The sequence below is a fragment of the Vidua macroura genome, unplaced genomic scaffold (genome assembly GCF_024509145.1).
Source record: "Vidua macroura isolate BioBank_ID:100142 unplaced genomic scaffold, ASM2450914v1 whyUn_scaffold_153, whole genome shotgun sequence".
Taxonomy (NCBI): Eukaryota; Metazoa; Chordata; class Aves; order Passeriformes; family Viduidae; genus Vidua; species Vidua macroura.
In genome coordinates, this window is record NW_026530556.1 from 77,746 (window position 1) to 104,594 (window position 26,849).

The 26,849-nt window shown below is 56.5% G+C and overlaps 1 protein-coding gene across 1 annotated transcript in view; it reads right to left on the reverse strand.

The window, feature by feature from the left end:
* Positions 1-1,090: 1,090 nt before the first annotated feature.
* The window catches only part of GFRA2 (GDNF family receptor alpha 2), a 47,260-nt gene continuing 21,501 nt past the window's right edge, over positions 1,091-26,849 (reverse strand). The window contains exons 4-8 of the mRNA XM_053969289.1: positions 3,272-3,381; positions 3,057-3,197; positions 2,805-2,980; positions 1,586-1,639; positions 1,091-1,453 (exon numbers count right to left, since the gene is read on the reverse strand). Coding sequence (XP_053825264.1) covers positions 1,325-1,453; positions 1,586-1,639; positions 2,805-2,980; positions 3,057-3,197; positions 3,272-3,381 — 610 coding nt within the window. The 3' untranslated portion in view covers positions 1,091-1,324. The remainder of the gene's footprint in view (positions 1,454-1,585; positions 1,640-2,804; positions 2,981-3,056; positions 3,198-3,271; positions 3,382-26,849) is intronic.

Sequence of the window (26,849 nt, forward strand, 5' to 3'; positions counted from 1 at the left end):
AACGCTGCCAGGTTGTCTTGGGAGACAAAATTCCCAAACCCCAATTCCAGCCCAAGGGAGGGGCTGGAATTTGAAGCCTGGAATTCTTGGAACGGAAAAATTCCCAAAATACCACCAAAAAACGGGAATGTGGCAGCTCCTTGGGAATGTTTTGCTGTCTCCCACAGGAAGAAAAAAAAGCTGGAATTGTTGAGTTTCAACCCAAATCTTGGCATTCCTGCAGCTGAAGGGTTCCCAGTTTTTCCCCCCCCCCACCAGATATGGGGATTTTTATGGAATCTTGGATTTTAGGGCTGTTTCATTCCTTGGTTTGTTCTCCTTAGTTTATTTCGGTTTTTCTTTTTTTTTTTTTTTTTTCCATTATAGACATCGTTAAAAAAAATAAATTTTCCAAGAATACATTTGGAAGTTGTCGTGGGAAATGGAGGAATTAAAAAAAAAAACAAAAAAAAAAATTAAAAATAAAAAAAAAAAAAAGGGGGGAAATAAAGGGGAAAATGGGAATTAAAAAGCCACAGGATGGGTAGGGTTATGTATATGGGAATATCCATATGTCATATGTATATGGGAAATAAAGTGGAGCGGGAAAATAGGGAATTCCAACCCTGGATGGGTTCAAAACCCACTCCCAACCCAAATTCCAAAATTCCAAACAAAAAAAAAAAAAAAAAAAGGAAAATGGAATCTCTTCCCCTGGAATGATTGAAAACATCAGCACAACCTCACACGTTTCACACCAGTTTCTTTTCTCTTCCATTCGGAAACTCTCCGAGGAAAAATCCCAACCAAAATCCCGCAAAAAAAAACAACGGGAAGAGCAGCGGGAGTCCCCTCCAGGCGGCTCCCGATGGCGCCTTCGTCCTCCGGGATGTTCCCATGCGGAATCCTCGTTGTCCCAGTGCAAAGAATCCTGAAATTCACCTTTCCCAAAGCTTTTCTCCAGGTTTTTTTTTTCCCTCCCCGGCACCGCTGGCAGCTCCAGACCCCCATTCCAGGCCCATTCCAGGGAGTTTTCCCAGGAGCCGCTCCGGAAAAACCAACCCAGAAAAGCCCCCCAAAAGAAAAAAACCCAAAAAAACCACCCAAAAAAAAAAAAAAAAAAAACGGGAAAAATGAAAAGTAGGAAGAAAACCACCAAAGTTTCCCAGCGTGGTGAAAGCTCCTCCTGCCTCTCCGGAGCTCGGCATTCCCGGGATTTGGGAGCGTTCCAGTCTCCGGCACGAGCGCGGCAGCGGTGGGCACTGGTGGGCACTGGTGGGCACTGGTGGCACTGGTGGCACTGGTCCGAGCGTCCCCGTCCCACCGGCCGCTCCTTCCCGCCCCTCTATAGCCCCAGCGCCGGGATCAGGATGGGAATGAGGAGCAGGATCCGGCTCTCCCGCTGCCGGCTGCTTCCCGCCTTGGGATCCATGAAAGTCTTCTGCTCCGGCATCACATCCGTGGTCAGCTGGGCCTGGGGAGGAGGGATGGGAGCCAGGTTTTAGGGAAAAGCATCCCAAAAGTCTTGGGAAAGACCTCCGGGATGGCGTTCCCAAGCTGTTTGCTTTGGGAAAGAATTCCCAGCCCCGGGATCCCCCCCAAGTACCTGGGAGTAGCACAAGCTCTGCTCCTTGGATTTGTTGGGCTTCAGGCCTTGATCCTGGCGGGAGAAATTGGGAATGGTTAGGGGAGGAATGTGCCCCTGGAGCTGGTTTGGGGTCCCGAACTTCCCTGTGGGAATCAGCTCGGAGCGGGTGATGGAGCACAGGGAGATTTGGGAACGGCTCATCCAACGGGAGCTCAGGGGCTTCCGTGGATCCTGCCTCACTGCCACTGTGATCCTGCCTGGAATCCTGGGACATCCCACCAGTCCCCATCCCACTCCTCTCCATTCCTGGGACATCCCCGGCCATTCCCCAATCCCATTTCCCTGAATTCCTGGGACATCCCCGGCCATTCCCCAATCCCATTTCCCTGAATTCCTGGAACTTCCCCAGTCCCATTTCCCTGAATTCCTGGGACATCCCCGGCCATTCCCAAATCCCATTTCCCTGCATTCCTGGAACATCCCTGGCCATTCCCCAATCCCATTTCCCTGAATTCCTGGGACATCCCCAGCCATTCCCAATCCCATTTCCCTGAATTCCTGGAACTTCCCCAATCCCATTTCCCTGAATTCCTGGGACATCCTCAGCCATTCCCCAATCCCATTTCCCTGAATTCCTGGAACTTCCCCAATCCCATTTCCCTGAATTCCTGGGACATCCCCGGCCATTCCCAAATCCCATTTCCCTGAATTCCTGGGACATCCCCGGCCATTCCCCAATCCCATTTCTCTGAATTCCTGGAACTTCCCCAATCCCATTTCCCTGAATTCCTGGAACATCCCCAGCCATTCCCAATCCCATTTCCCTGAATTCCTGGAACTTCCCCAGTCCCATTTCCCTGAATTCCTGGAACATCCCCGGCCATTCCCCAGTCCCATTTCCCTCCCATTCCTTTTCCATCCATGGAACAAAACACGGACGCCCAAGCCCCACGCTCGGCAAGACAACACGGATTTTCCAGACCTCCCAAAAAACCACGGAATTCCAGCTCCCAAACGAGGAGAAGCCAAGCTCAGGGAGTCACCTTGGCAGGCGAAGGGGAAGACGGGCGGGGAATCCCATTTCCCTCCCCACTCCAGACCCCAAACATCTCCCGGATCCTTCCGGCCCCCGGATGAGTCTGAGCAGGACATTTTTCCCATCCCACGGGATGCGGCCGGATGTCCCAGAGCCCCACCAGTGCTCCCAGTTGGCGGCAGGGACTGGGCGGGGCCGCACCTGGAGGGAGCTGCAGGTGCTGATGGCGCTCGTGTCGTAGGCGGTGTTGCTGTCGTTGACATCGTCCGGCAGCGCCGGGCTCTTCTCCGCCTTCGGAAGCGCCGTGACGGCGGGATTGGGATTTTTGGGAGCCAGGTTCATGTCGGTGCCGTTGCCAAAAGCTTGGATGGCGTTTCCTGGCGGCGGGAGAGATTTAGGAAGGATGGGAATGATAAAACAAGGTCAAAGGGGCGGGGCGGGGCGGCGCCTTACGGAGGCAGGGATTTTCCGTGAAATCCCGCAGGAATTTCTCGCACTCCTCCTCCATGTTCCCGCTGCCTTTGCAGGAGCACCAGGGCGAGATGGTGATGCTGGTGGTGCTGGCGTCCACGTAGTTGGGGGTGATGTCAAAGCCTGGCGAGGAGGAGGGAACGGGGATGAAATCCCAGCGGGAAAAGCCGTTCCCGCTCCCGACTCCCGGCACTCACCGATGAGCCCGGCGTAGGAGCCCAGGCACGCCTGGAAGTTGTCCCCGGGACAGCTGGTCAGGGACTGGAAGGTGGCCTGGCAGTTGGTGTGGAAATCGGCCAGCCGGGATCTGCAGAGGAGGAAAAGTGGGAAAACAACGGGATTTCAGCGCCGGTTCCATCCCAGAGCGACTCCGCGGCCAGCAGGAATTTTTTAAACGGAATAAAAGCGCCCCCGTTCCCAACATCCCCACACAGGCTGTGGAATTCCCAGGGCAAGTCGGGTTCTCCAGCTGGGTTATCCAAGTGCTCCCAAGAGGAGAAAAGCTCCTGGGAATGGCTGAGACAGGATCCTGGGAATGGCCGAGATAAGATCCTGGGAATGGCCCAGACAGGATCCCGGGAATGGCCGAGATAAGATCCTGGGAATGGCCCAGACAGGATCCCGGGAATGGCTGAGATAAGATCCTGGGAATGGCTGAGACAAGATCCTGGGAATGGCCGAGACAGGATCCTGGGAATGGCCGAGATAAGATGCTGGGAATGGCTGAGACAAGATCCTGGGAATGGCTGAGACAGGATCCCGGGAATGGCTGAGACAGGATCCCGGGAATGGCTGAGACAAGATCCTGGGAATGGCTGAGACAGGATCCCGGGAATGGCTGAGACAGGATCCCAGGAATGGCCGAGACAAGATCCTGGGAATGGCCGAGACAGGCCATCCTTGGACATCTCCAGGGGTTCCTTGGACACCTCCAGGTCATCTCCGGACACCTCCAGGCCATCCTTGGACATCTCCAGGGGTTCCTTGGACACCTCCAGACCATCCCTGGATGCCTCCAGGGGTTCCTTGGAACCTTCAAGGATTCCTTGGGCACCTCCAGGCCATCCTTGGACATCTCCAGGTGTTCCTTGGACATTTCCAGGCCATCCCTGGACACCTCCAGGGGTTCCTTGGACACCTCCAGGCCATCCTTGGACATCTCCAGGGTTGCTTGGACATCTCCAGGGGTTCCTTGGACATCTCCAGCCATCCCTGGACACCTCCAGGGGTTCCTTTGGTATCTCCAGGGGTTCCTTGGACGCCTCCAGGCCCGGAGCATCCTCCGAGGCAAATATTATTCCCTTGAGGACGCAGCTGGGAAATCCTTCAGGGATGTCCGAGGCGGTCGTCGCTCTTCCCGCTGGACACGGCGCCTTTGGAAGCCGCTGGGTGGGATTCGCTGCCAGGAATAAAAGCTCGGCCCGGCGGGTTTCAGCTTTCAAGGGCTCCGAAGGAACGCCAAAAAAAAAAAAGGGAAAGAAGGAGCCAAATCCATCTCAGCGGGAACGCGGAGGAGTCGGTGCCAAATCGCGGCTGGCAGCTGGAGGAGGCAGCTGGGGATGGCCTGGAAAAGTTGGGAAGAGCTGGGATGGCTCTGGATGAGGGATGGAGGGGGATTTTCCTAAGAGTTGCCTCCCCACCCCCCAAAAAAAAAAAAAAAAAAAAACAAAAAAAAAAAACAAAGGAGCGGAAGAAAAAGGATTAAAAGAATTAATTCTGGATGCGCGCTCAGATCTGCCGTCCCAATCCCGCTCCCAGGGCTGCGTTCCCAATCCTGGATTTGCTGCTCTTGGATTCCGGCAGGAAAAGTCCCAGCAAAGGCAGCTCCAGGATCCCGGGGTGGAACAGGCTCTGCTCCCAAATCCTGGCGCTTCCCAAGGACCTGGATCCCCTTAAAAATCCTGGATTTAGAGGGATTTTCATTCCCTACCTGGATTCCCCGTGCATAAATCCCAAATTTAGGGGGTTCTGTGCACCTGTACATTTATCCCAAGTGCTTAAATCCCAAATTTAAGGGACTTTGTGGACTCCTAGGCATACACCTGCTGCTGATATCCCAAATTTAGGGGGATTTTTTGTACCTGTATAATTATCCCAGGTGCATAAATCCCAAATTTAGGGGATTTTTGGCACCTGTACCTTTATCCCAGGTGCATAAATCCCGAATTTAAGGGATTTTTGGTACCTGTACCTTTAACCCAGGTGCATAAATCCCAAATTTAAGGGATTTTTGGCACCTGTACCTTCATCCCAGGTGCATAAATCCCGAATTTAGGGGATTTTTGTACCTGTACCTTTATCCCAGGTGCATAAATCCCAAATTTAGGGGATTTTTGGTACCTGTACCTTCATCCCAGGTGCATAAATCCCAAATTTAGGGGATTTTTGGTACCTGTATAATTATCCCAGGTGCATAAATCCCAAATTTAGGGGATTTTTGGTACCTGTACCTTCATCCCAGGTGCATAAATCCCAAATTTAGGGGACATTTTGTACCTGTACCTTTATCCCAGGTGGATAAATCCCAAATTTAGGGGACTTCAAGCATCCCTGCAGGCCCCACCTGCCTCCAGCTCCTCTCCCATTCCCAGTTTTTCGGCAGGAATTCAGCCCCGCCAAAACCCCCCTGGCTCTGACATGAAAATTCACCAAACGCGGAGGTTTTGGGATGGGTTTGGGGTTTTTTTTTTTTTTGGTGATTTTTTTTAAAGCTCTTAATTGAGTGTTAATTACTCCCATCCCCCCCCCGGAGCCTCGGTGATAACTCAGCACTCATCCCATCCAACAGCATCCCGCTCCTGAATATTTCATGGAAAAGACACCGGGATTCCTCCAGAAGTGGAATATTTTCTTTTTTTTTCCCTCCAGGGACAATTTATGGAGACCGAGGGAATTTTTTTTAAAAAAAAAAGCTGGGAAAAATCCGCTCCCCCTCTCCTGCCCAGCTGGGGATGTTCAGGAAGCTGCGACAACGCGGAAAAAAACCTCGGCGAGACACGAAAATCCCGCTGGGCATCGCCCTCCCAACACTCCCATCCTGCTGGAGAGGGATTCTTTTGAAGCTGGGAGATGCTGAGATTTAAAAAAAAAAAAAAAATTCCCCTCCAACGCTCCCAGGTAAATTCAAAGATTCCCAGGGAGCGGGAGCAGGCGGAGCAAAGAGGGAAGCTGGGATAAAAAGTCGGCTTTTGTGGATGACCCGCTGCCAAATCGAGCGAGGAGTTCGCAGGGGAGGGGAGGAAGATCAATGGATGGATTTTGTTTTTATCCGGGAGAAGTTGTCTGCGGAGAGGAGTCACCTGCTCTGGGCTGAGCTCGGAGGGGGGAAAAAGGGAATTTTCTGTCGTCCTTCCGAGGCTCTCGGCCTCTGTTCCGTGAGGAATTTCCTCATGGAAAGGGGGTCAAGGCTTGGGAAGGGGCTGCTCGTGGTGGGTTTGGAGTTGTTGGTGCTGGAGGTGTCCAGGGAACCCCTGGAGGTGTCAAAGGAACCCCTCAAGGTGCCAAAGGAACCCCTGGAATTGCCCAAGGAATCCCTGGAAGTGTCCGGGGATGACCTGGAGGTGTCCAAGGAACCCCTGGAGGTGTCCAAGGAACCCCTGGAGGTGCCCAGGAACCCCTGGAAGTGCCCAGGAAACCCTGGAAGTGCCCAAGGAGCCCCTGGAGGTACCAAAGGATGACCTGGAGGTGTCAAAGGAACCCCTGGAGACGTCCAGGAATGGCCTGGAGGTGCCAAAGGAACCCCTGGAAGTGACCAGGGAACCCCTGGAGATGCCAAAGGACGACCTGGAGGTGTCCAGGGAATGCCAAGAGGTGCCCAGGGAATGCTAAGAGGTGCCCAATGAACCCTTGGAGGTGTCCAAAGAGCCCCTGGAGGTGCTCAGGAACCCCTGGAGGTGCCCGGGGAATCCCTGGAGGTGCCCAGGGAATGCCTGAAGTGCCCAAGGAACCCCTGGAGGTGCCCAGGAACCCCTGGAGGTGCCCAAGGAACCCCTGGAGGTGCCCAAGGAACCCCTGGAGTTGTCCAAGGAACCTCTGGAGGTGCCCAAGAAGCCCCTGGAGGTGCCCAGGAACCCCTGGAGGTGCCCAGGGAACCTCTGGAAGTGCCCAAGGAACCCCTGGAGGTGCCCAAGAAGCCCCTGGAGGTGCCCAGGAACCCCTGGAGGTGCCCAAGGAACCCCTGGAGGTGCCCAAGGAACCCCTGGAGGTGCCCAGGGAACCTCTGGAAGTGCCCAAGGAACCCCTGGAGGTGCCCAAGAAGCCCCTGGAGGTGCCCAGGAACCCCTGGAGGTGCCCAAGGAACCCCTGGATGTGACCAGGAACCCCTGGAAGTGCCCAGGAACCCCTGGAGGTGCCCAGGGAATCCCTGGATGTGCCCAGGAACCCCTGGAACTGTCCAAGGAACCCCTGGAAGTGCCCAAGGAACCCCTGGAAGTGCCCAGGAACCCCTGGAGGTGCCCAAGAAACCCCTGGAGGTGCCCAAGGAATCCTTGGAAGTGCCCAGGAACCCCTGGAGGTGCCCAGGAACCCCTGGATGTGCCCAGGAACCCCTGGAGGTGTCCAGGGAATGCCTGGAGGTGCCCAGGAACCCCTGGAGTTGTCCAAGGAACCTCTGGAGGTGCCCAAGGAGCCCCTGGAGGTACCAAAGGATGACCTGGAGGTGCCCAGGGAATGCCAAGAGGTGCCCAATGAACCCTTGAAGGTGTCCAAGGAACCCATGGAAGTGACCAGAGAATGCCTGGAGGTGTCCAAGGAACCCCTGGAGACGTCCAGGAATGGCCTGGAGGTGCCAAAGGAACCCCTGGAAGTGACCAGGGAACCCCTGGAGATGCCAAAGGACGACCTGGAGGTGTCCAGGGAATGCCAAGAGGTGCCCAGGGAATGCTAAGAGGTGCCCAATGAACCCTTGGAGGTGTCCAAAGAGCCCCTGGAGGTGCCCAGGAACCCCTGGAGGTGCCCAAGGAACCCCTGGAAGTGCCCAGGAACCCCTGGATGTGCCCAGGAACCCCTGGAGGTGCCCAAGGAACCCCTGGATGTGCCCAGGAACCCCTGGAGGTGCCCAAGGAATCCCTGGAGGTGCCCAAGGAACCCCTGGAGGTGCCCAGGGAACCCCTGGAGGTGCCCAAGAACCCCTGGATGTGCCCAGGAACCCCTGGAGGTGCCCAGGAACCCCTGGAGGTGCCCAAGAACCCCTGGAGGTGCCCAGGAACCCCTGGAGGTGCCCAGGGAACCTCTGGAAGTGCCCAAGGAACCCCTGGAGGTGCCCAGGAACCCCTGGAGGTGCCCAGGGAACCCCTGGAGGTGCCCAAGGAATCCCTGGAAGTGACCAGAGAATGCCTGGAGGTGCCCAGGAACCCCTGGAGGTGCCCAAGGAACCCCTGGATGTGCCCAGGAACCCCTGGAGGTGTCCAAGGAACCCCTGGAGGTGCCCAGGAACCCCTGGAGGTGCCCAAGGAACCCCTGGAGGTGCCCAGGAACCCCTGGAATTGCCCAAGGAATCCCTGGAGGTGCCCAGGGAACCTCTGGAAGTGCCCAAGGAACCCCTGGAGGTGCCCAGAAACCCCTGGAGGTGCCCAGGGAACCTCTGGAAGTGCCCAAGGAACCCCTGGATGTGCCCAGGAACCCCTGGAGGTGCCCAAGGAACCCCTGGAGTTGTCCAAGGAACCTCTGGAGGTGCCCAAGAAGCCCCTGGAGGTGCCCAAGGAACCCCTGGAAGTGCCCAGGAACCCCTGGATGTGCCCAGGAACCCCTGGAGGTGTCCAAGGAACCCCTGGAAGTGCCCAAGGAACCCCTGGAGGTGCCCAGGGAATGCCTGAAGTGCCCAAGGAACCCCTGGAAGTGTCCAAGGAACCCCTGGAAGTGCCCAGGAACCCCTGGAGGTGCCCAAGGAACCCCTGGAGGTGCCCAAGGAACCCCTGGAGGTGCCCAGGAACCCCTGGATGTGCCCAGGAACCCCTGGAACTGTCCAAGGAACCCCTGGAGGTGCCCAGGAACCCCTGGAGGTGCCCAGGAACCCCTGGAGGTGCCACTCAGATCCCTGGGCTGGGGACAAGGTGGGGACCAAAGGTTGGCCTCCGACCCTGGAGGACTTTCCCAGCCTCTGGAATTCCTTGCTCAGAAACCCAACCCCACAACAAACCACGGGAGAAACTCCCAGCGCAGAGGAAACCCAGCAAGGGGGACAATAATTAGTGCAGAACCTCCAAGTGGGGAGTCACTAATTAACAATTAGTTAATTGTTTCTTTTTTCAGGCCGCCACGTTTTGACGCAGCGCTGAGATCAGCGACTCCAAGGCGTTTTTTGGGCGGATTTTTGCGATCCTGGAGCGCTGCGGCTGCCCGGGAAGGGGAGGACGGAGCGCGGGCACCGCTTGGATTTAATTTTATTTTTAATTGCGGACGTTCTGTCCCATTGAGCCGCTAACTGAGCCCAACAGGAGATTGTGTTTACACAAGCAAAGCCCGGCTCAAGACAGACTCGCTGTCACATTAAGTCAATACTTGGGAAGCCTCTCGAGTTAATTATTCAGCGAGAATTGATTGATTCTCGTGCTAAGAGCCCGGCGAGCCCGCAGGGAGCCGGGCCCTCCCCCAGCCTCCCCCTCGTGCGGGGGGAACCCCCCGCGGGTGCTTCCAAATCCACCAGATTTGGGGATTTTCACTGATTTTTCCCAGATTTCTCCAAGCTCTCCCAGCTCCCGTTAAATCCAGGAGAAATTTTTCCCTGTTCCATCTTCCTCCCGTGCTCCTCCTTCCTCTCCTGTTCCTTCTTTTCTTCCCCAGCCGCCTCCTCATGTGAGAGACCTCCCAGTGTTGCCCCCCCACTTCCAAATCCACCAGATTTGGGGATTTTCACTGATTTTTTCCAGATTTCTCCAAGCTCTCCCAGCTCCCGTTAAATCCAGGAGAAATTTTTCCCTTCTCTTTCTTCTCCTCTTCTTCCCCAGCTGCCTCCCTATGTGGGGGACCCCCAGTGTTGCCCCCCCACTTCCAAATCCACCAAATTTGGGGATTTTCACTGAATTTCCCAATCCCAAACCGGGTTTGGAGGCTCCTCCATGCCCTGTCCCCTCCAAACTCGAGCTCTCCCAGCTCCCATTCAATCCTGGAGAAATTTTTCCCTTCTCTTTCTTCCCCTCTTCTTCCCCAGCTGCCCTCCCTATGTGGGGACCCCCAGTGTTGCCCCCCCACTTCCAAATCCACCAGATTTGGGGATTTTCACTGATTTTTCCAGATTTCTCCAAGCTCTCCCAGCTCCCGTTAAATCCAGGAGAAATTTTTCCCTGTTCCATCTTCCTCCCCTGCTCCTCCTCCTCTTCTTCCCCAGCTGCCTCCTCATGTGAGAGACGTCCCAGTGTTGCCCCCCCACTTCCAAATCCACCAAATTTGGGGATTTTCACTGAATTTCCCAATCCCAAACCGGATTTGGAGGCTCCTCTACGTCCTCTCCCTCAGAATCTGAGCTCTCCCAGCTCCCGTTAAATCCAGGAGAAATTTTTCCCTTCTCTTTCTTCTCCTCTCTTCCCCAGCTGCCCTCCCTATGTGGGGGGACCCCCAGTGTTGCCCCCCCACTTCCAAATCCACCAGATTTGGGGATTTTCACTGATTTTTCCCAGATTTCTCCAAGCTCTCCCAGCTCCCGTTAAATCCAGGAGAAATTTTTCCCTGTTCCATCTTCCTCCCCTGCTCCTCCTCCCTCTTCTTCCCCAGCTGCCTCCACACGTGAGGGACCCCCCAGTGTTGCCCCTCCACTTCCCAAATCCACCAAATTTGGGGATTTTCACTGAATTTCCCAATCCCAAACCGGATTTGGAGGCTCCTCTACGTCCTCTCCCTCAGAATCTGAGCTCTCCCAGCTCCCATTAAATCCAGGAGAAATTTTTCCCTTCTCCTTCTTCCCCTCTTCTTCCCCAGCTGCCTCCACACGTGAGGGACCCCCCAGTGCTGCCCCTCCACTTCCAAAATCCACCAAATTTGGGGATTTTCACTGATTTTTCCCAGATTTCTCCAAGCTCTCCCAGCTCCCGTTAATCCAGGAGCAATTTTTCCCTGCTCCTTCTTCTTCCCAGGACAGGCTCTCATTCCAGGGAGTAATGAGAGGGTTGAGCTGCTGTTTATCATGGGAACATCCATTCTCGGGGCCGTTCTGTCTGCTCCCAGGGCTGGCGTTCCATCAATTCTCTCCCAGCCTGGAGCCCGTCCCCTCCTTCCCGAGCCAAAGCTGCAGCCCAAAAATCTGGATTAAAAAATATCCTGAGAGGAGGAGCATCCCTGACACCCCCTTGGTTCAAACACACCAAAAACTGGGATAAAAAATCCAGGAAATGACCCCAACATCCCCACCTTGGACAAAATCCTCTTCACACAAATATCCTGAGAGGAGGAGCATCCCTGAACCCCTGGATTTAAAACACACAAAAAATTGGGATAAAAAATCCAGGAAATGACCCCCACATCCCCTCTTTGGATGCTCCAACCCCCAACCAAAATCCTTGACACACAACTATCCCAGGAGGGGGAGCATCCCTGACATCCTTGGATTTAAACACAGCAAAAACTGGGATAAAAAATCCAGGAAATGACCCCACATCCCAACTTTGGATGCTCCAACCCCACCAAAATCCTCTTCACACAAATATCCTGAGAGGAGGAGCATCCCTGACATCCTTGGATTTAAACACAGCAAAAATTGGGATAAAAAATCCAGGAATTGACCCCAACATCCCCACCTTGGCCAAAATCCTTGACACACAAATATCCCAGGAGGGGGAGCATCCCTGACACCCTTGGATTTAAACACACAAAAAACTGGGATAAAAAATCCAGGAAATGATCCAACATCTCCAACTTTGGATGCTCCAACCCCAACCAAAATCCTCTTCACACAAATATCCTGAGAGGAGGAGCATCCCTCACATCCTTGGATTTAAACACACCAAAAACTGGGATTTAAAAACAAAAAAAATCCATTAAATGACCCCACATCCCCTCTTTGGATGTTCCAACCCCAACCAAAATCCTCTTCAGACAATATCCTGAGGGGAGGAGCATCCCTGATATCCTTGGATTTAAACACAGCAAAAATTGGGATAAAAAATCCAGGAAATGACCCCACATCCCCTCTTTGGATGCTCCAACCCCAACCAAATCCTTGACACACAACTATCCCAGGAGGGGGGAGCATCCCTGACTCCTCTGGATTTAAACACCCCAAAAACTGGGATAAAAAATCCAGGAATTGACCCCACATCCCCTCTTTGGATGCTGAGGAGCTCCAGCCAGTGGAGGCTGGGAATTTCTCCGGCACCGGCACCACTGGAGCGTGTAAGAGCAGATTATTTGTGCTCCCGACTTGCTGATGCAAGATGAAAAATCCAGCGAGTGCAGCTGCTGAAATCAGCTCTTTTCTCCCCTTCCCTTCCCTTTTCCCCCTTCGCTGAGGTTTGTGCTTCGCCAAAGGTTTTTGTGTTCCGGGAGCTAAAACCTGTCCCTTGTAATCAGCCACGAAAGAGCCCGGACTTTGTCAGGCTCCTGAGAGCTGGGGGGGGAAAACTGGGGGGGGAAAAATGGGGGGAAAAAAAATGTGGGGAAAAAAAACGGGGGGGAAAAAAAACAGGGGGAAAAAATGGGGGGGAAAATGGGGGCGAAAAAAACTGGGGGGGGAAAAATGGGGGGGGAAATGGGGGGTAAAAATGGGGGGGGGAAAACTGGGGGGGTAAAATGGGAGGGAAAAAATGGGGGGAAAAATGGGGGGTAAAAATGGGGGGGGGAAAATGGGGGTAAAAATGGGGGGGGGAAAATGGGGGGGAAAAAACTGGGGGAAATAAACGGGGGGAAATAAACTGGGGGAAAAAATGGGAAAAAAACTGGGGAAATAACGGGAGGGGAAAATGGGGGGAAAATGGGGGGGGGAATGGGGGAAATAACGGGGAAAAAAACAGGGGGGAAAAAACTGGGGGGGGGAAATGGGGGGGGAAAATGGGGGGGAAATGGGGGGAAAATAAACGGGGGGGAAAATGGGGGGGAAATGGGGGGGAAAAAGGGGGGGAAAAACTGGGGGGGAAAACTGGGGGAAATAAACGGGAGGGAAAAAATGTGGGGAAAAAATGGGGAGGAAAACTGGGGGGGAAAAACTGGGGGGAAATAAACGGGGGGAAATAAACTGGGGGAAAAAACTGGGGGGGAAAATGGGGGGAAAATGGGGGGAAAAATGGGGGGGAAAATAGGGAGAAATTTCCTGAGCTAGGGAAAATGGGGAAAAGCTGGGGGGGGGAAAGCTGGGAAAAAAAGCTGGGGAAAAGAAAGCTGGGAAAAAAAGCTGGGTGGGGGGGAAAAGCTGGGAAAAGCGGGGGGAAAAAATCTGGGGGAAAAAATCTGGGGGAGCATCCCGAGCTGCACAAATCCCAGCTCAGCTGCTCCCCGGAGTCCTGGGGCAGCTCCCGTGGGATTTGAGGCCGGGTCAAAGCGTTGGAATGGATTTGTGCGGAGCAAAAATCCTGGGATTTCAGGCCAGGATAAACCAGATCCTGCACTCCAAAGATCCTCAAAGGATGTGAGTCCTTGAGGGGACACAAGGAGGGACATCCCGGACCCCCCCCCGTGCCTTCAGAAGGACAACAGGGAATGGGCAAAGCCCTCCTGCATCCAGAACATTCCACGTGCAGAGCCATTCCCGGCAGGATGGAGCGGCTGGCGGCTCCTTTGGGACAGGGCTGGTGTCCAACCCCACACGGCTGGAAAACAGCACGAGGAGCCAGGAAAAGCTCTGGAAGAGCTGTTTTCCATGCTGGGATATTCATTTTCCCTCTCCTCAAATTCTCCTGCTTTTTTTTTTTTTGGGAGGGGGGTGGAATTCTTGGCCTACAGGAGCTGGATCGATCTCCATGCAGGAAAAATCCCTCTGGAAAATCCTATCCTGCCAGAGAGGGTTTTCCCTCATTAGGCTTCGAGCCAGGAGGGTTAATTAATTACCCTGGCAGGTTAATTATTCTGGCAGGAGAATTATCTCATCTCCTGTCACCTCTGGCTCTGGGAGCACTTGGGATCTGCTCCGGCTCCCGAGCCCTCACCAGGCCCCTGTCGGATCGGGATGAGCATCGGGCTGGGATGTGGGATGGAGAAACTCCTGGATAGTGGGAAATTCCACGGGCCTGCCTTGTCCTCCAGGATCAGGAGTTTGGGATGGATAAATTCATGGATAATGGGAAATCCCACAGCCCTGCCTCATCCTCCAGGATCAGGAGTTTGGGATGGATAAATTCAGGATAATTGGAAATCCCACAGCCCTGCCTCGTCCTCCAGGATCAGGAGTTTGGGATGGATAAATTCATGGATAATGGGAAATCCCATGGTCCTGCCTCATCCTCCAGGATCAGGAGTTTGGGATGGATAAACTTCAGGATAATGGGAAATCCCACAGCCCTGCCTTGTCCTCCAGGATCAGGAGTTTGGGATGGATAAATTCATGGATAATGGGAAATCCCATGGTCCTGCCTCCTCCTCCAGGATCAGGAGATAAACTCCTGGATAATGGGAAATCCCACGGCCCTGCCTCATCCTCCAGGATCAGGAATTTTGGATGGATAAATTCATGGATAATGGGAAATCCCATGGTCCTGCCTCGTCCTCCAGGATCAGGAGTTTGGGATGGATAAATTCATGGATAATGGGAAATCCCACAGCCCTGCCTCGTCCTCCAGGATCAGGAGTTTGGGATGGATAAATTCAGGATAATTGGAAATCCCACAGCCCTGCCTCGTCCTCCAGGATCAGGAGTTTGGGATGGATAAACTCCTGGATAATGGGAAATCCCACAGCCCTGCCTCGTCCTCCAGGATGAGGGGACACAGGGGTTTCATGTCCCAACATTCCCAACTGGAGATGCCAGAGGGGAGCGGATGGGATGGGATCTTCTCCTGGAAACCCAGACCATCCCAAGCTAAAAATCCCGGAGATTCCAGCAAAGCTCTACAGCAAAACCAACACAAATAAAATCCCAGATTTGGGCATTTTCCAGAGCAAGAGCCCCCGCCCGGCTCTCCCAAAAAAAAAAAAAACCACATTTCCACCTTGGAGCAAACAAACGCTGCCAGCAGCCGCCACCTTCCCCCTTTCCCACCTTCCCTCCGTGCGCGGGGATTTCATTCCCTGCAGGAATTAAAGCCTCCGCAGCCCCCCCCCAGCTCCGTTATCCCTCTCGGAGCGCGGATCCGTCTGGGAGCGCGCTGATGGAGAGGAGCTGCCGTTCCCGCTATCTTTTATTCATGGCCACCGGCTCCTCGGATTACTTTTGATAAAAAGCCGCATTCCCACGTTTCGAACATCTCCGCTCGCAGCCCGAGGAAGGCCCGGAGCTCGCATTCATTTCCCCGCCGAGCGCCGGGGAAGCTCCATCACCTTGACGGGAAAAGATCCCGCTCCCGGGCGGGAGCCGGCGGATCCGGCTCCCGGCGGGGACAGGAGGGGCCGCGCCCCGTGACAAACGGGGTCCGTGAGGGAGCAGGAGCGGGGAAGGTTTTGGGGGATCCCGTTTTTTGGGATCTGTCCCCCTGGATGTCCCCAGGGCGTTGTCCCCAGTGCCGCTTCCTGAGCCAAACGCGGGGAAAAACATCCAGGGGAGTGACAGCGATGGCTGGGGGTGGCACTGATGGCCAGGGGGTGACAGTGATGGCCAGGGGGTGACACCAATGCCAGGGAGGTGACACTGATGGCTGGGGCGGGGGGTGACATTGATGGCCAGGGGGTGACACCAACGCCAGGGGGTGACACCGATGCCAGGGAGGTGACATTGATGGCTGGAGGTGACACTGATGGCCAGGGGGTGACACCAATGACAGGGAGGGTGGCACCAATGTCAAGAAGGTGACACTGATGGCCAGGGAGGGTGACACCAACCAGGGAGGTGACGCTGACGGCCGTGGCGGTGACACCAATGTCAGGGAGGTGACACCAATGCCAGGGAGGGTGACACCAATGCCAGGGAGGGTGACAATGATGGCCAGGGAGTGACACTGATGGCCAGGGGGTGACACCAATGACAGGGAGGGTGACAATGATGACCAGGGGGTGACACTGATGGCCAGGGGCGGTGACACCAACGCCAGGGAGGTGACAATGATGGCCAGGGGGTGACACCAATGCCAGGGAGGTGACACCAATGCCAAGGAGGTGACAATGATGGCCAGGGGGTGACACTGATGGCCAGGGGGTGACACCAATTGCCAGGGGAGGTGACACTGACGGCCGTGGCGGTGGACACCAATGTCAAGAAGGTGACACTGATGGCCACGGCAGTGACACCAACCAGGGAGGTGACACTGACGACCACAGCAGTGACACCAATGCCAGGGAGGTGACAGTGACGGCCGTGGCGGGTGACACCACCCCCTGCCCCACACCACAGGAACCCCCGGCGCGCCCTTTACCTGCACAGGTGATCCGCCCGGCAGGCGCCGCGCAGGTCCAGGCAGTTGGGGCTTGTCCTTGTCCTCGTAGGAGCAGGAGGGGGACGATGGTCTGGCGGCGGCGCTCGGCGCACGCCGGGGTCCTTGCAGGAGCAGAAGAGCAGGCGGAAGGTGAACTCGCCGGGCACGCGGTCGAAGAACTGGCGCAGGGCCTTGTGGCACTTGCGGCGGCTGCAGGGCTCGGTGGGCGACAGCTCCCGGCTGCAGGTGGAGATGTAGCCCGAGCGCAGGCGCTTGCAGTTGTCGTTGAGGTTGCAGGCCTTGGCCGCGTCCAGGCAGTGGTTGCTCTTGGAGGTGGTGGCCGGGTCCATTCCTGCCCGGGGACAGAGATATTTGGGGTCAGGAAGGTGGGGAGGGATGGGTGGAGGGGTGGTCGTAAAGCTGGGGAGGTGGCATCGGAAGTGGGAGATGGTTCGGAGTGTGGGAAGGTGGGATTGAGGTGGGGGAAATGGCCTTGACCCCGGGGAGGTGTCCTCGAAGGTGGGGAGATGCCGTCAACAACACCCCTGAGCTGGGATTGGGAGATGTCCTCAAGGCTGGGATGGGAAAATGCCCTGAGCTGGGACTGGGAGATGTCCTCAAGGCTGGGGAGATGTCCTCAAAAACACCCCTGAGCTGGGACTGGGAGATGTCCTCAAAGGTGGGATGGGAAAATGCCCCTGAGCTGGACTGGGAGATGTCCCTCAAGGCTGGGGAGATGCCCTCAAAAACACCCCTGAGCTGGGACTGGGAGATGTCCTCAAAGGTGGGGAGATGCCCTCAAAAACACCCTTGAGCTGGGACTGGGAGATGTCCTCAAAGGTAGGGAGATGCCCTCAAAAACACCCCTGAGCTGGGACTGGAAGATGTCCTTAAGGCTGGGGAGATGTCCTCAAAAACACCCTTGAGCTGGGACTGGGAGATGTCCTCAAGGCTGGGGAGATGCCATCAAAACTGGGATGGGAAGAAGCCCTCAAAGCTGGGAAGAAGCCCTCAAGGGTGTTCCCTGGGATGGGAAGCGTCCTTGAGTCCGGGATGAGGAGAATTCCTCGAAACTGGGGAGAAGTCCTCCAGCCTGGGATGGGGAAACGCCCCTGACCCTGGGATGGGGAGGCGCCTTCGCCCTGGACCCACTCAGGCTCTGCTGCCAGGAGATCCCAAATCCAGGGGGGGGAAAGTGTTTGGGAAGAGCCCTGGACGTGCCAAAGGCGCCATCCCAGAGCGGAACAGCCCGGGAGAGGTCGGAGGCGTCACCCCTGCCCTGGCAGCCAAACCCCAAATCCGGGATGGGGCAGGGACGGATGGTTTTGGGGTTTCTCCACAGGATGGACACGGCTCGAGGGGAAAAAGGGGATTGAAGAGGTGAGGGAAAGAGGATTTAGGTGGGAAAAAGGGGGTTGGAGAGGTGAGGAAAAGGTGGATTTAAGTGGGGAAAAGGGGATTGAAGAGGTGAGGGAAAGAGGATTTAGGTGGGAAAAAGGGGGTTGGAGAGGTGAGGAAAAGGTGGATTTAAGTGGGGAAAAGGGGATTGAAGATGTGGGGAAAAGGTGGATTTAGGTGGGGAAAAAGGAGGATTTCAGTGGAAAAGGGGATTGGAGAGGTGGGGAAAAGGAGGATTTGAGAGCTGGGGGACACGGGGGTCTCTTCATTCCCCCCGGTTTTGGGGGATGCACTGAAGCCCTCCCCGCACCCCAGATCAGCCCAGCCCCCTGGGAAGGGTGAGCAGCAGATTTCCGGCAGCAAAGCCGGGATTTTTGGGATCCGTGGGAAGCGGCAGCCGGTTGTCTCCTCCTCGGGAGCTTCGCTCGTGCCCTGCCCGAGACCTGCGGGGACCCGGCTGCATCTTAATGGAAGCCGCGGCTTTGGAAGCGCCGCGCTCCCGGGGAGCTCATTAATAAAGCACGAGCATGAAAATTTCATGAGCCGAGACGGAAACGGGGGCCGGGGAGCTGGGGATGGGCGCTGGGGCCACCAGTGTCCCCTCTGCGTGTCCCCACGGCCGCTGGGGACAGGGGAGGAGGAGGATGAAGAGGATGAGGAGGATGAGGAGGATGAGGAGAGGGGGGGTTTGGTTGCCCATCCCAGCGCTTGGGTGTGGTGCCCGCAGGGAGAATCCCAGCCGGAGCCTCTCCCTTCTGCCGCGGGCTGGGATCTGCTGGGGATCCAGCCGGGATGAGCATCCCGGGGATCCTCTGCCACGGCGCAGCCCCCGCGGGCGCTCCGCGCTCTTTACGCGCGGGGTTACACGCGGGTTACACAGCCCCTGCTCCCCAGCCGTCCCTCGGCTCCCAATTATCCCTCCAGGCAATTAACAGCCCCTGCTCCAAGAACGCGTTCGCTTCAGTGGCTCGCCGGCAGGTCGGGGCTGGATGTCCCCGCGGAGGGGACAGGGAAGGGGTGGCGGCAGCAGCGGGGCCACCCCGGCGCTCACAGCTGCACCTGGAGCCCGTTCCCCCCCTTCCCCCATCCCCAAAATCTCCCGCCAGGCTTTTCCTGCGCCTCCCGCTCCGCTTTCCTGGATAATCCAGGCTCTAATCCCCGCTCCAGACTCGCTGCTTCCCACATTTCCCGGCAGCTCCAAAAGGTTTTCCTGACGCCAGCGTAATCCCAAAAAGGCGGCCGGGGGACGGGAGGGGGTGGCAGCGTCACCCCAAAAACCCGCGCCGAGCTCCCGGGGGAAAATTTCCCCTGGAAAAGGCTGGAAAATCCGCCGCGGGGGCAGCGGCGACAGCGGCCGTGTCACAGCCGCGCTCAGAGGTGTCCCCAGGTGAGCTGGGCACGGCCCCGGGGGTGTCCCCGGGGCGCGGGGACAGTGGGACCCCCCCCCAAATTCCCGCAGCGTGGGGGGCTGGGGGAGGGCTCGGAGGAGGAAGAGGAAGGAGAGGCCGAGGCAGCGCTGCCCTGGCTTGGGAGGGGGTGAGGGGGTGGCACGGGAAGGTTGTCATGGAAATGGGCGGGGGAAACCCAAATTCCCGAGGATGGAGGTTTGGGCTCCCCGGGGGAGGACACCGGGATGTTCTGAGGGACACCAGGATGTTCTGAGGGACTCCGGGATGTTCTGAGGGACTCTGGAATGCTCCAAAGGGCTCTGGGATGCTCCAAAGGAACACTGGGATGATCCAAGGGGTTCCAAGGGGTTCCAGGGGGACATCGGGAAGTTCTGAGGGACACCCGGGATGCTCCAAAGGGCTCAGGGGTGCTCCAAGGGGACACCGGGATGTTCTGGGGGACACTGGGATGATCCAAGGGGTTCCAGGGGACACCGGGATGCTCCAAAGGGACACTGGGGTGATCCAAGGGGACACCGGGATGTTCTGAGGGACTCCGGGATGCTCCAAAGGGCTCAGGGGTGCTCCAAAGGGACACAGGGATGCTCCAAGGGGACACCGGGATGTTCTGAGGGACTCCGGGATGTTCTGAGGGACACCCGGATGCTCCAAAGGGCTCAGGGATGCTCCAAGGGGACACTGGGATGATCCAAGGGGACACTGGGATGTTCTGAGGGACACCCGGATGCTCCAAAGGGCTCAGGGATGCTCCAAGGGGACACTGGGATGTTCTGGGGGACACTGGGATGATCCAAGGGGTTCCAGGGGGACACCAGGATGCTCCAAAGGGACACTGGGATGATCCAAGGGGTTCCAAGGGGTTCCAGGGGACATCGGGAAGTTCTGAGGGACTCCGGATGCTCCAAAGGGACACTGGGATGATCCAAGGGGTTCCAAGGGGTTCCAGGGGACACTGGGATGTTCTGGGGGACTCCGGGATGCTCCAAAGGGCTCAGGAATGTTCCAAGGGGCTCAGAGATGCTCCAAGGGACACTGGGATGCTCCAAAGGGACAATGGGGACACAGGGATGTTCTAAGGGAGACAGGGATGCTCCAAGGGGTTCCAAGGGACAAAGGGGTGCTCCAAAGGAACACTGGGATGATCCAAGGGGTTCCAGGGGACACAGGGATGCTCCAAAGGGCTCAAGGGGTGCTCCAAGGGGTTCCAGGGGACACAGGGATGTTCCGAGGGACATTGGGATGTTCTGAGGGGGTCCAAGGGACACAGGGATCCTCCAAAGGGACCCAGGGATGCTCCAAATGGCTCAGGGGTGCTCCAAGGGACACTGGGATGTTCTGAGGGGGTCCAAGAGACGTTGGGATGCTCCAAGGGGTTCCAGGGGACTCAGGGATGCTCCAAAGGGACCCAGGGATGCTCCGAAGGGACACTGGGGACATAGGGATGCTCCAAAGGGACACAGGGATGCTCCAAAGGGACACTGGGATGTTCTGAGGGGTTCTAAGGGATGTTGGGATGCTCCAAGGGTTTCCAGGGGACTCAGGGATGCTCCAAAGGGACACAGGGATGTTCTGAGGGGGTCCAAGGGACACAGGGATGCTCCAAGGGACATAGGGATGCTCCAAAGGGACACCGGGATGCTCCAAAGGGACACTGGGGACACAGGGATGCTCCAAAGGGACACAGGGATGCTCCAAAGGGACACTGGGATGTTCTGAGGGGTTCTAAGGGATGTTGGGATGCTCCAAGGGGTTCCAGGGGACTCAGGGATGCTCCAAAGGGACCCAGGAATGTTCTGAGGGGGTCAAAGGGACACAGCGATGCTCCAAGGGATGCTGGGATGTTCTGAGGGACTCCAAAGGGATACCGGGATGCTCCAAGGGGCTCCAAGGGACACCGGATGCTCCAAGGGGCTCCAAGGGACACCGGGATGCTCCACGGGTCTCCGCATCCCTCTCCCAGAGCTCAGCTGGAGGCTCCCTGCCCCGGGAGGGGACAGCAAACAGGGCCCCCCTCAGCTCCACCCCATCCCGAGGCTCCCAAATCCTCCAGGACAGCGGGAATCCCACGGGGAATCCCACGGGGAATCCCACGGGGAATCCACGGGAGGGGCCGCACCCCGCCGGAGCCAGGAGTGGGTTTGAGCCTCCCCCAGTGCCGGGGGGGGGGGGGCAGCACAAATTCAGGGAATCCCGGGAATTCCAGCGATTTCACATCAACCCAAAGTGGAGGCAGAGAGGCACAATCCTAAATCCCAGCCTGGGATGACGCAAAACGGAAAGAATCCACCCCAAAAAAATGCATCAAACCCCAAAAATGACACTCCAGTTTGGGGGGGACAGGAGGGGAGGAGAGGCTGGAGGAGCCCAGGGGAGGGAAGGGGAGAGGGGGAGGCTTTTCCTGGCTGGGAGCAGCTCCCAGGCAGGAGATAAAACGCGGCGCTTTTATTACTGAGAAAATTGAAGCGAGTCTGAATATATCAGAGAGACGAGAGGTGACCGGCTCGTACGGGGAGGCTTCATAAAATTCCTCTCCTTCCGTGGGAGGAAAGGCAAGGGAAAGGGAGGAGGGAAAAAAAAAAAAAAAAAAGAAAAAAATCAAATTAAAACCCGCGGTGAATAATCTCAGCCGGTTCCAGGCACAGGCACCTCCCCAGCCCGCTTCGGGGAGGGAAAAGCAAAAGATCAAAAAGATTTCCAGGCACTGGAATGGAAGGAAAAGGGGATTTGGGAGATTTTTGTGGAGTCAGCCAGGTCTGGGGGTTGGTGAAGCCCAAAGGATTGCAGGAGCTGAGGGAATTGGGGTATGCCAGGAGGGGACGCTGAGGTCAAGGCTGGGAGTTTTGGGGTCCCCCACTCAGCTTTATTGTTACAAATTCCCCCTGAAAACACCAAAAACCCTAAAAAAAAACCTGTTCTCAACTCTGGGTTCTTTTATTGTTACAAATTCCCCTAAAAACATCAAAAAACCTTTAAAAAACCCCAAAAGAAACCCCTGTTCTCAACTCTGGGTTTCTTTATTGTTACAAATTCCCCTAAAAACACCAAAAAACCTTAAAAAAAAAACCCAAAAAAAACCTGTTCTCAACTCTGGGTTCTTTTATTGTTACAAATTCCCCTAAAAACACCAAAAAACCTTTTAAAAAAAAACAGAAAAAAAAAAACCCTGTTCTCAGCTCTGGGTTTCTTTATTGTTACAAATTCCCCTAAAAACATCAAAAAAACCTTTAAAAAACCAGAAAAAAAAACCTGTTCTCAAGTCTGGGTTCTGTTATTGTTACAAATTCCCCTAAAAACACCAAAAAAAACTTAAAAAAAACAGAAAAAAAAAACCTGTTCTCAACTCTGGGTTCTTTTATAGTTACAAATTCCCCTAAAAACACAAAAAAAACCCTTAAAAAAACCTAAAAACCACTAAAAGAACCATGAAAAAAAAAAAAAAAGTGTTCTCAACTATGGGTTCTTTTATTGCTACAAAATCCTCTAAAAACACCAAAAAACCTTTTAAAAACCCTAAAAAAAACCCTAAAAACACCTAAAAACCCATTCTCAACTCTGGGTTCTTTTATGGTTACAAAATCCCCTAAAAAAACACCTAAAAAGGGAATTCGGGAATCGCTTGGAAACCCCTGTGTGGAAATCCAGGCGGGGAGCAAAGCAGGAGGGTTTGCTCCGAGCCCGGCGACATTCCCGGGAAATCTGGGGAAAGGGGGAATTCAGGAAGGAACTGGGATGTCCCTGTTCCCTTTGGGTTCCCAGCGCTGCTCTCGGGGTGATGGGATTTGGGGACAACGCCCCGAGGGTGGCTTTGGCCCTTCCTGATCCTCACTGGGAATGGGAACGGGATCCAAATCCTGCTCCAGGCCGTTCCCAGGAAATCTGGGAAAGGGGAATTCAGGAGGGAACTGGGATATCCCTGTTCCCTTCGGGGTCCCAGCGGTGTCACGGCTGCTCCCAGGGTGATGGGATTTGGGGACAACGCCCCGAGGGCGGCTCCAGCCCCTCCTGAGCATCCCCGGGAATGGGAACGGGATCCAAATCCCGCTCCAGGCCGTTCCCAGGAAATCTGGGAAAGGGGGAATTCGGGAGGGAACTGGGATGTCCCTGTTCCCTTCGGGCTCCCAGTGCTGCTCTGGGGGTGATGGGATTTGGGGACAACGCCCCGAGGGCAGCTCCAGCCGCTCCTGAGCATCCCCGGGAATGGGAACGGGATCCAAATCCCGCTCCAGACCATTCCTGGGAAATCTGGGAGGGAAAGACCCTGCTGGGATGTTGGGCTGGGCTGTCACCTTCCTGAGTGAGATGGGATTTGGGGACAATGCCCCAAGGGTGGCTCCAGCTCCTCCTGATCCTCACCGGGAATGGGAACAGGATCCAAATCCCACTCCAGGCCATTCCTGGGAAATTTGGGAGGGAAAGACCCTGCTGGGATGTCCCCTGTTCCCTTCGGGTTCCCACCGCTGCTCTGAGGGCGATGGGATTTGGGGACAATGCCCCGAGGGTGGCCTCCAGCCGCTCCTGAGCATCCCCGGGAATGGGAACGGGATCCAAATCCCGCTCCAGGCCGTTCCCGGGGAAATCTGGGAAAGGGGGAATTCGGGAGGGAACTGGGATGTCCCTGTCCCCTTTGGGTTCCCAGCGCTGCTCTCGGGGTGATGGGATTTGGGGACAACGCCCCGAGGGCGGCTCCAGCCGCTCCTGAGCATCCCTGGGAATGGGAACGGGATCCAAATCCCGCTCCAGACCATTCCTGGGAAATTTGGGAGGGAAAGACCCTGCTGGGATGTCCCTGTCCCCTGCGGGTTCCCAGCGCTGCTCTCGGGGTGATGGGATTTGGGGGACAACGCCCCGAGGGCGGCTCCGGCCCTTCCTGATCCTCACTGGGAATGGGAACGGGATCCAAATCCTGCTCCAGACCATTCCTGGGAAATTTGGGAGGGAAAGACCCTGCTGGAATGCCGGGCTGGGTTGTCACCTTCCTGAGTGAGATGGGATTTGGGGACAACGCCCCGAGGGCGGCTCCAGCCGCTCCTGAGCATCCCCGGGAATGGGAACGAGGATCCAAATCCTGCTCCAGGCCGTTCCTGGGAAATTTGGGAGGGAAAGACCCTGCTGGGATGTCCCTGTCCCCTGCGGGTTCCCAGCAGTGTCACCGCTGCTCCCAGGGCAATGGGATTTGGGGGACAACGCCCCGAGGGCGGCTCCAGCCGCTCCTGAGCATCCCCGGGAATGGGAACGGGATCCAAATCCCGCTCCAGGCCGTTCCCTCTCCCTCTCCGGCTCTCCCGCTGGAATCCAGCGCGTTTAGGCAGCCCCGTAACCTCCGCCGCTGCCATCAATAATTAAACACCCGCTTGACTCCTGCTGCTCACCAGGGAAATTACGGAGCATTAACGGGGCGCTGGGCCCCGCCTGGAGCCGCAATTAACCCCCAGGAATGAGGCTGGAGCCTCCCTAACAGCCGGGAGAGCTGGGATGGGAGGAGGGGAGCCCCGAAATCCCCGCTGAAAGGCACAAATTTGCGTTCCTCGCTGCCTTTCCGCTCGCGGGTGAAGGATCGCCACAAAGCTTTCCGCCTCTCCTTCAAGCTCGGCTCAATCGCTGCTCTTCCTCCTCCTCCAGGTACAATTCCCATCCCCATTCCCTCATTTGATTCCCGCAAAACCCCGGGGAAAGCGCTCAGTGAGGGCAGCTAATGAGCGGGAGAAAACAATTAGGGTGTAATTCCTGCTCTGGGCCGGGGTTTGGGGCTCTGCTTCCTGCGCTGACCAGATTTGAAGGGAATTTCACCCAGGGGGGCTCTGGGCTCGGGCACGGCTCCCCCACATCCTCTGGAAGAGTTTTCCCACCTCTGGAAGAGCTCTCCCACATCCTCGGGTACAGCTCCTCCACGCTCAGCTCCAGCTTTCCCACAGAATCCCAGAATTCCCGGCCTGCCTTGGGCTGGAAAGGGACTTAAAAAAATCTCATCCCAACTCCTCTCCCACGGGCAGGGAGCTCTTCTGCCAGCCCAGGTGATTCTGGCACAAACGCAGCTGGGTTTGGGGGCTCAGCGCTGAGGCTGAGGTGCCCACCTGGATTTCCTGGGGGTTTTAATCTGGATTGCCTGGGGGTTTTAATCTGGATTTCCTGGGGGTTTCACCTGGATTTCCTGGGGGTTTTAATCTGGATTTCCTGGGGGTTTTAATCTGGATTTCCTGGGGGTTTCACCTGGATTTCCTGGGGGTTTTAATCTGGATTTCCTGGGGGTTTCACCTGAATTCCCTGGCCTGCCCACCTGCCCGACCACCCCTCACCCCATTTCCCCCCAACTCACCCAAACCTCCTCAAACCTCCAGCAACGCCCTCCCCATCCCCATCACCCCCAGGGCGCTCCTTTGGGGTTCCCCATCCCCATCACCCCCAGGATGCTCTTTTAGGGTCTCCCCCTCCTCTTTACCCCAGGGCGCTCCTTTGGGGTCTCCCCATCACCCCAGGGCGATCCATTGGGGTTCCCCCATCCCCATCACCCCAGGATGCTCTTTTAGGGTCTCCCCCTCCTCTTTACCCCCAGGGTGCTCATTTGGGGTCTCTCCATCCCCATCACCCCCAAGACTCTCCTTTGGGGTCTCCCCATGACCCCAGAGCGCTCCTTTGGGGTCTCCCCATCACCCCACGCCAATCCATTTGGGATCTCCCCATCACCCCATGCCATTCGGGGTCCCCCCATCACCCCAAGACGCTCCATTTGGGATCTCCCCATCACCCCACGCCAATCCATTCGGGGTCTCCCCATCACCCTATGCCATTTGGGATCTCCCCATCACCCCAAGACTCTCCACTTGGGATCTCCTCATCACCCCAAGACTCTCCACTTGGGGTCTCCCCATCACCCCATGCCATTCGGGATCTCCCCATCACTCCACGCCGCTCCATTCGGGGTCTCCCCATCACCCCAAGACTCTCCATTTGGGATCTCCCCATCACCCCAAGACTCTCCATTTGGGATCTCCCCATCACCCCACGCCAATCCATTTGGGGTGTCCCCATCACCCCAAGACTCTCCATTTGGGATCTCCCCATCACCCCAAGACTCTCCACTTGGAATCTCCCATCACCCTATGCCAATCCATTCGGGGTCTCCCCATCACCCCAAGACGCTCCATTTGGGATCTCCCCATCACCCCACGCCGCTCCATTCGTGCTCCCCCCACTCCCCCCACCCCAAACCTCCCCCCCTGGGGACGCCCGCGTACCTTCGGCCCAGCCCCAGGTGGATGCTCCAGTAGATCTGAAGGCACTGCAGCTCCTTCTTCATGCCCCTCTTGCAGCGGCAGCGCTGCAGGGCGCTCTCCTGCAGCACGTCCAGGGCCAGCTGGCACTCGCGGTTGGCGAGCATGGTGCTCCTGTCGCGGCCCGCCAGGCACTGCCGCAGGGTGCGGTAGCGGGCGCTGCAGCCCGGCTCGCCCGCGCACAGCTCGTTGGCTCGCACGCAGTCCACGGGCGCTCGCCAGCCCGGCGCGACCGGCCCCGGCGGCGACGGAGAGCCCGGCCCGAGAGCGCAGCAACCT